Consider the following 7,515-nt stretch of genomic DNA (forward strand, 5'->3'; position numbering starts at 1 on the left):
TCTATTTTTCATTAAGCATGTAGCAACATAAACAAAAAGACGGTAGTATCCTTGTTGTTGGCTGTGTTGCTGTGGGGGGGCGGGCGGGCCGATTTTGGTGGGAGGGGTGCCAAGTAGCAATTCAAAACTTAAAAACGAGATTATTTTCCCCAGATAAATATTATATTAGCTTAGTCAACTGGAACTAGAACTATAATAAAATTATACAATGTTAGTAAAAGAGAGGGTTCTAGTCTCTTAGATTGACCTAGGTTTTAAGCTAGAACTAGATGGTAAAAAACAGGAACTTTCTTATTTGTTTTTTTTTATTTCATATTTTATTTCTCCATCATCTTCAAGCCACACCATAAGATTAGATCACATATCTTCTTACCCTTCTATTTAATGTTTCTTTTTAAATTATTATTAAATACTAGAATTCTATAATTAATTTAAATTTAAAACACAAAATTCATGTTTTGTTAAAAATTAATTAAAATCAAGAGATAACGGAATGATGTCTACGAGATTGAAAAAGAACAAGAAAAAGAGAAAAGTTTGTTTTTTAAATTTGTATTACAATAATAATTGCAAAAAAAAAAATTAAATAATAATAATATCTTATAGTCTACCGAATAGTTCTCAATATTATTTAACACTAAAGTAAATAGTTATTATTAATAAAAGTAAGTTTTAAAATATATAAATAGTAGTCTTATCATCAAAATGCATGCCTTATATGCTTATTGATTATTGAAAATTATTCTTAATTATACTAACAATTGTTCTTCTAAAATATCCTATTTTAAAAATTTATTCCTAATTATCTTTTAAAAATATCACACTTCAAAAATTTATCCCATACTTAAAATCGTTACACTTCTATAAAAAATAATCTAGTTAGCTAACACCCAAGAAAAAACAAACACAAGTAGAACTGACTTCTTTATAAAGTTAGAAACAGTCCGCTCAAAATAAGTTAACCAACCACTTTTACTAACACTTGTAATTTCACTAACTAATATAATTTTCCATTTTAAAGTAGTTTTTCCCCCAAAAAAAAAAATATTAATAGTGGCGCCATTGCAAAAAACTTAGAAGCTTCTAAAAAAAATCTAAATTTGGAGCATCTTAGGAAAATACATATAGATATCGGATTCATATATAGATTCAATGAAAATGACTCAACTTAATAAAGGAAAATCCTATGTAGATTCAATTCAACTAATAATAAGAGAATGACTCAATTAATAAAGGAAAATCCATGTAGGTATCGGATTCCTATATAGATTCGGACTTTGATCTCAAGCTTCCAACCCGATATCCACTATAAACCCACTACCGTCGTCGCCATCGCCATCGCCCTCGCCATTTCCCCCCCAAATAAAACCGCGAATCAACTGGAAAACAAAACCCTAAAAAAAAAAAAAAAATTCTCTCAAGAAATTTCATAAAAAAACTCCACCAGGATCCTCTCATCTCATCTTCGATCATGGGCTACGAGAACGATCCGTACAATCTCTCCCCCTCCCAAACCCCAATTTCTCAGACTTGTGAAATTAGGGTTTTGAAATTCTAACTTTGGATCTGCTTTCAGGTTGATGGACGAAGACGGCGAGCCCTTGATGGACCCCGATGATGTTCAATCTGATCGAGAGGCGTCCCCTGAAGCTCGATTTGACGACGAAGATGAAGACGATTGGCGAAGGTCTCGATCTCCAACGCCGATCTTGGACGATGACAAGACCGGAAAACCTAGAAAGAGGTTGATCAAGAAGTCAGGAAAGGACGCGACGCCGTCGCCGGTGAGGAGCGAGAGCCCCGGCAATGGGTTGGACGATTGGGATGAAGACCAGCGGGAGGAGGAGGAGGCGAGCTCGTCGAAGAAGAGGAAAGGGTACGATATGTTGAAGACGGGGATGGGGAAAGGCGAGAGCTTTGGGATAAAGGAGAAGAAGAAGAAGAAGAAGGAGAAGGTGGAGAGAGGAGGTAAGGGGTGGGCACCATCGTCGAGTTCGAAGGGCGGGAAGGATCAGGGAGTTGACCCAGAGATAGAGGAGCTGTGGGATACAATTGCTGGCGGCAACTCGGAGGTATAGAATGTGATTTATCTGTTTGTTTGATCGATTCTAGTGGTAGGGTTGTGGATGTTTTTGGCTAGCAGTGTGCATATAGAAACCAGTTCAACAGTTTTCAATTAGCCTCTGCATCTTTAGTAATTGGTGTTAAATTTTATTTCTTATTGACACTTGCTCATTGGAATATGCTGCATGTTCTACAATGTATCGTTTTTGATGGATTCTATTAGTAGGGTGTTGGATGTTTTGGTTTATATTGTGCATTTAGAAATCATTGCAATAGTTTTCGAGTAGAGTTTTGCATCTTTGGTAATTGGTGCTTAATTTGATTTCCTATGTATACTCATCCATTGGAATATGCCGTGATTTCTACACCATTTTTTAGTCGGACGTTTACATTTTGAACCATGTTTTTCTCCCACTTCAATTAGTCGGGTTTTGGATGTTTCATTTTCTTTTGTGCATTTAGAAATGAAATTATTGCTGTAGTTTTCAACTGGCCTTTGCATCTTTGGTTGTTGCTGCATGTGAAATTGAGTTGCTGTTGTTGGATTGGCTTTGCCTATTGGAAAACTATTTGACTGTTGTTGAAGAACCCGTGATGTATTTTTCAGTAGAGAAACACTTAGCTTTGAGAGACGCAATAACAAGATGACCAAAGCCCTTTGTTTCCACTGTAGTGGGCTTCATCATCCTTCTTCTTCATTTTTTTTTCAATCCATTCAGCTCCTTGAAGAGTCATCTCCTCAATTAAATTGACAACTGTCATATCATTGTTAGCATCTTCAGCTCACCATATTTCTTTACTATTAAGTTGACTACTATTTAGCTAGGCTGTTATATCTATGGAAAATGTGTTTTAACAGATGAAAGGGAATTAATAACTGCTATACTTTTGTCATTGGAATAGGATGATCAAGAGGGTCAGAGAACTCTGGATGACGATAACTTCATTGATGATACCGGTGTAGATCCTGCAGATCGATATGGCAGTGACATTGAAGGTTTTGTTGGAAATGCTCCACAGGTTGGTGTTCTTTTGTGTAGTACTGTCTTTGTACTTCACATGTTTGAGGCTTTGAGCTAACCATCTTATTGATATCTTCAATGCCTTTCACATTTTATGGACATTTACTTTGTAAAATGTGCTTAGAAGACAAAAAGATGAGTCATTAACATAGGGCTAGTTATAAACTTGAAAGAACTTGGAAAGGTAAAGCTCACCTTTTTGTTGAATTTGAGGAAACTGAAAGTTTATGACCTGAAAACGAAAGTCTCCAATGCAAATAATTGTAACTATGAGGTCATTACTTAAGAGTCTCTTTTGATTTACTACTGTTTCTTTGTGAAACTTCATACTGTAGGCACACTTTGTTTCAGCTTCGGTCTTATAATTGTCATGTCTATGCACATAATTTTTGATGTTTTTGCTGTTCCCCCCTTTCTACTCTGTTACAGGCAGAAGAAGGTGAGGAAGATGATGAAATTAACAAACTCTTCAAGGGGCGAAAGAAGAAGAAAAATGAGAAAACAGCTGATCTTGGTATGATTGTTGAACAATGCATGGCTGAGCTTGAGGTCATCGCTGAGGAAGATGCCGAATTGAATAGACAATCCAAGCCTGCCATTAATAAACTTAGGAAACTCCCAATGCTCATAGACGTCCTTTCCAAGTTAGTTTATCCTGCGGTGCAAAAATGTTTGCTGTTTCATTTATTTAGTCATCATTTACAGACAGATTCTTTGGACCTCTATATAACTTACAGGTGACCATCTCTTTTGACCTTTCTTACAGGAAAGCGCTGCAACATGAGTTTTTAGATCATGGAGTACTGACTCTTCTAAAGAATTGGCTCGAACCTCTTCCTGATGGAAGTTTGCCTAATATGAATATTCGAACTGCCATATTAAACATATTGACTGATGTATGTTCAAATGCGTTTCCCTTTCTGTTTACAAGAAATCTTAAGCTGATATTTAAGCATGACAACATAATTGTAACATTGAGTTGTGTTACATTTTATGTGTTTCCATTGTTAATATCTTTTGCTTTCATTATTAATCAGTAACTACTTTTTGTGATGCAGTTTCCAATTGATTTAAACCATGAATATACGGAGAGAACAGTTAAAGAAGAAGCGGTCTAGGAAAGGTCTAATTCATACTGTTTGGATATATTGTCATTTATTTTCTGTTTGCAGAGTGATAATCAGTATAATTTCTCATATCCAGGTGATAATGTTTTTGTCGAAATCTGATGAGGAGACCACAGCCAACAGAAAACTTGCCAAAGAATTGGTTGATAAATGGGTAAAGATTCTATAATTTAGTTGTACAAAGTGGAACGACCTACGAAGATTTACATATGGATTTTTACATTCACAATTTCATTCCTAACTGAGACTAGTAAAAAATTATTGATGTATGATCAAGTTATTGATTAGTTGTATGGTTATTGTGTATGAACATTTGCAGAGTCGTCCCATATTTAACAAGAGCACTAGATATGAGGACATGAGAAGCTATGACGACGAAAGAATTCCGTACAGAAGACCAACTGCTAAGAAGTAATTATGATATTCACCCCTGGCTCAGTTCATTCTAACTTCAAGATAATATGCTAAACTTCAGTATTTCATCTATTAATTTTTTTTGGTTTCCTGTTAATATGTTCTTCCAGGCCTTCAAACAAATCTAAGGGGTTGGAATCACGAGATGATGATGTTGACGAGTTCTCACAGTAAGGCTATTTTTTGGCTCACTATTTGTACAATTCACCATAATATTTTCGCACATTTCTCTTTGTTTGTTTGCTGCACGAATAGATTTTCTGTATTACTTGCTTTCTTGTGCTTTACTGAAAGGGGAAAAAATTCCTCAATTGTATTAGGGGTAAAAAATCCGGTCAAGCAGCTGCTAGGCAGCATGCTTCTAGACCAGAAGCAACACCGTTGGATTTTCTTGTCCGTCCTCAGTCGAAAATAGATCCAGATGAAATCAGAGCTCGAGCTAGACAACAAGTGCAAGACCAGCGCCGGTTAAAGGTTAGTTCTGGAGTTGTTTGATGCATGCTAGTTTTGTTATTCTTCTACTTCCAGTGAAACTTCGCATTTCTAATTTGTAGCAAATTGAATTTGCATTGTAATTTATGTTGCATGTGAAGTTTGAAATTGTGTTGATGTGTATGTTGTAGGATCTAGCAGTTGTTTCTTATTATATCGCCAAATTTCATATTTGTATTCTTGAGAGGTAGTGATCTGTCATTTACTGGATCTATCTAGAGGTTATGAGATGATTTGTATAGGCACGCTGCTGCTTATGATGGTATAGGAATTGGTATTACGGATGCATTTATCAGGTTCCACACGAGCACTGGTGCACATGCTTTTATATAAATGTCAACGGGTAGTTTAGAAATTAGATGGACAGTTATTTTTATTGTATCCTAAAAGCAATAATGACATATGGTCTTTAAAGGACAATGAGAAAGCATTGAAATGGGATGCATGCATGGATTAAATCCTGTCATTGCAGGAGCATGATACTTTTTAAGTGCATAAACAAATCCCATAGGAATTGAGCAGGTCTAATCAATAAACATGTTGATGTTTGTGTGGATATCTCAAAAGATGTGCAAGATTATTAGGTATCTGTAGTAGGTATTAATTCATAAGTAGTTAATCAATTATCATGGATCAACTGATAAGAAGGTGTTAGAACTGTGAACCATTTGTGAACATTGGTCGAGGATGGGATTTTAGGAATCTGGAACTGTTGTCACAGAATTTCATGGCATACATCATCAAGCCTTACCTTAAAATATTGTGGTTGAGCTGACAGAAATTTTTAGGGCGCATTTGGTTGCCTCTTCTGGAGGGGGAAATGAGTTGAAAGCCTGCCAAAAATGTCATTTTTGGCAGGCTTTTTTGCAAAAACGCCTCTAAAAGAGGCCTTTCTGCAAGAAAGCCTGCCAAAACTGATACTTTTGGCAGGCTTTCCCCTTCCCCCTTATGCAAACAAACAGCCCCTTAGAAGGCCTCGACATGTTTGTTATGTTGGGAAACATCGAGACACAATTGTAGTTTTGTTAAGTACATTGCTGGTGGAGTCATTTAGAGAGCAGAGACAACTGTTCTAAAGCCTGGTGAGACTGAGAGAGTGCAACTGTGAGGGCAATACCCTTTTTTTATTATAGGCAAGAATATGCAATTATAAAGAGCGGAAAGAGTATGAGGACATTGAAATTGCTCATGGGACACTGTTTAACCAAATGTTTTCTAGGGGTTTTGCCTTTAAACCCAAAGTTAATACTCTCATTTATTTTTAAACCCACTTACCTCTATCTACACTCATACACCCAATCAACTTTCTCTTTTTATCTTTAAGCTCAAAACAACAAATGCATATTATTATATACAACATCTATAAAAGATAAACAAAAAATCTGACAATGTCCTTGTCTTCTTCCTCCTCTCTGTCCATAACCCATTCTTCTCCTCTTCTCGCTCCACCTCTTCAGTTGGGCTTCCCTCCACCCTCTACTTCGCCCTCCTCCCTCTCCTCTGCGACCTCATCCTGCACTTTCCCAAACCCCCACCACCTCCACCTATCACTTCTCCTATTAGAGCTGTAGGTTGTAAGTATAGCATGTTAAGTTGTTCGGGGAGAGAGAGAAAGGATGAGGCGGTGGAGAAGAGTAAGGAATGACAATCGAGAGAGTGAAGAGAGGCCCCGTTGAGGAGGCAGAGAGAGCGGAGAGAGTGAGAAAAGGGAGAGGAATTGGTTATGGACAAAGAGAGGAGGAAGAAGACAAGGGCATTTTGAGGTTTTTGCCTTTTCTTTTTTAAATATTGTATACAAATATGTATTTGATGTTTGGAGCTTACAGATAAAAGGAGAGTTTTTGGGTATGTTAGTGTAGATAGAAGTCTTTTAAAAATAAATGATGGCAAAACTTTGGGTGTAAAGGCAAAAACCCCTATTTTCTAACTAGACACGTCAGCCATCTGTAATTGCTTAAGGATTACACAGATGACATAAAGACGCGGTCCAGTTTCACATCAAACTAGCCCAATGTCACGAAAAAATATCAGCTCTAGTATTTAGGGTCGTGAAGTTTATCGCCTACACATACACGGGCATATAACGAGTCTAGAGGATAGGTCCAAACCTGGTGACTTTCACATAGGGGGTTCAAACTCGAAATGGACATCACCATTATAACTATCGAAAATTCAAAAAGAAACCGTAGTTCCCTCAATTCCCTTTCCTTACAAAACTAAATGCGGCTGAGGAGGCTTCATCAACGGAATATCAAGGTTGTGATGGGCAATGCCATCAAGATCAACATACTGACCACCGGAGGCGAGTATATATCCAGTGATTTTCAATTTCTTTCCAAAGCTTGTCCTGTGAATATCTTGAATTATACCTTTTTGAGTTTATATTATTTGTAGTT

The 7,515-nt window shown here is 36.7% G+C and overlaps 1 protein-coding gene across 1 annotated transcript in view; it reads left to right on the forward strand.

Moving 5' to 3' along the window:
- LOC109848529 (protein IWS1 homolog 1-like) overlaps positions 1,333-7,515 on the forward strand; it is a 7,157-nt gene continuing 974 nt past the window's right edge. The window contains 11 exon segments of the mRNA XM_020418068.1: positions 1,333-1,491; positions 1,577-2,072; positions 2,968-3,084; positions 3,516-3,730; positions 3,853-3,982; positions 4,145-4,184; positions 4,187-4,209; positions 4,290-4,367; positions 4,533-4,624; positions 4,738-4,797; positions 4,948-5,101. Coding sequence (XP_020273657.1) covers positions 1,472-1,491; positions 1,577-2,072; positions 2,968-3,084; positions 3,516-3,730; positions 3,853-3,982; positions 4,145-4,184; positions 4,187-4,209; positions 4,290-4,367; positions 4,533-4,624; positions 4,738-4,797; positions 4,948-5,101 — 1,425 coding nt within the window. The 5' untranslated portion in view covers positions 1,333-1,471.

Source organism: Asparagus officinalis, chromosome 7 (assembly GCF_001876935.1).
Source record: "Asparagus officinalis chromosome 7, Aspof.V1, whole genome shotgun sequence".
Taxonomy (NCBI): Eukaryota; Viridiplantae; Streptophyta; class Magnoliopsida; order Asparagales; family Asparagaceae; genus Asparagus; species Asparagus officinalis.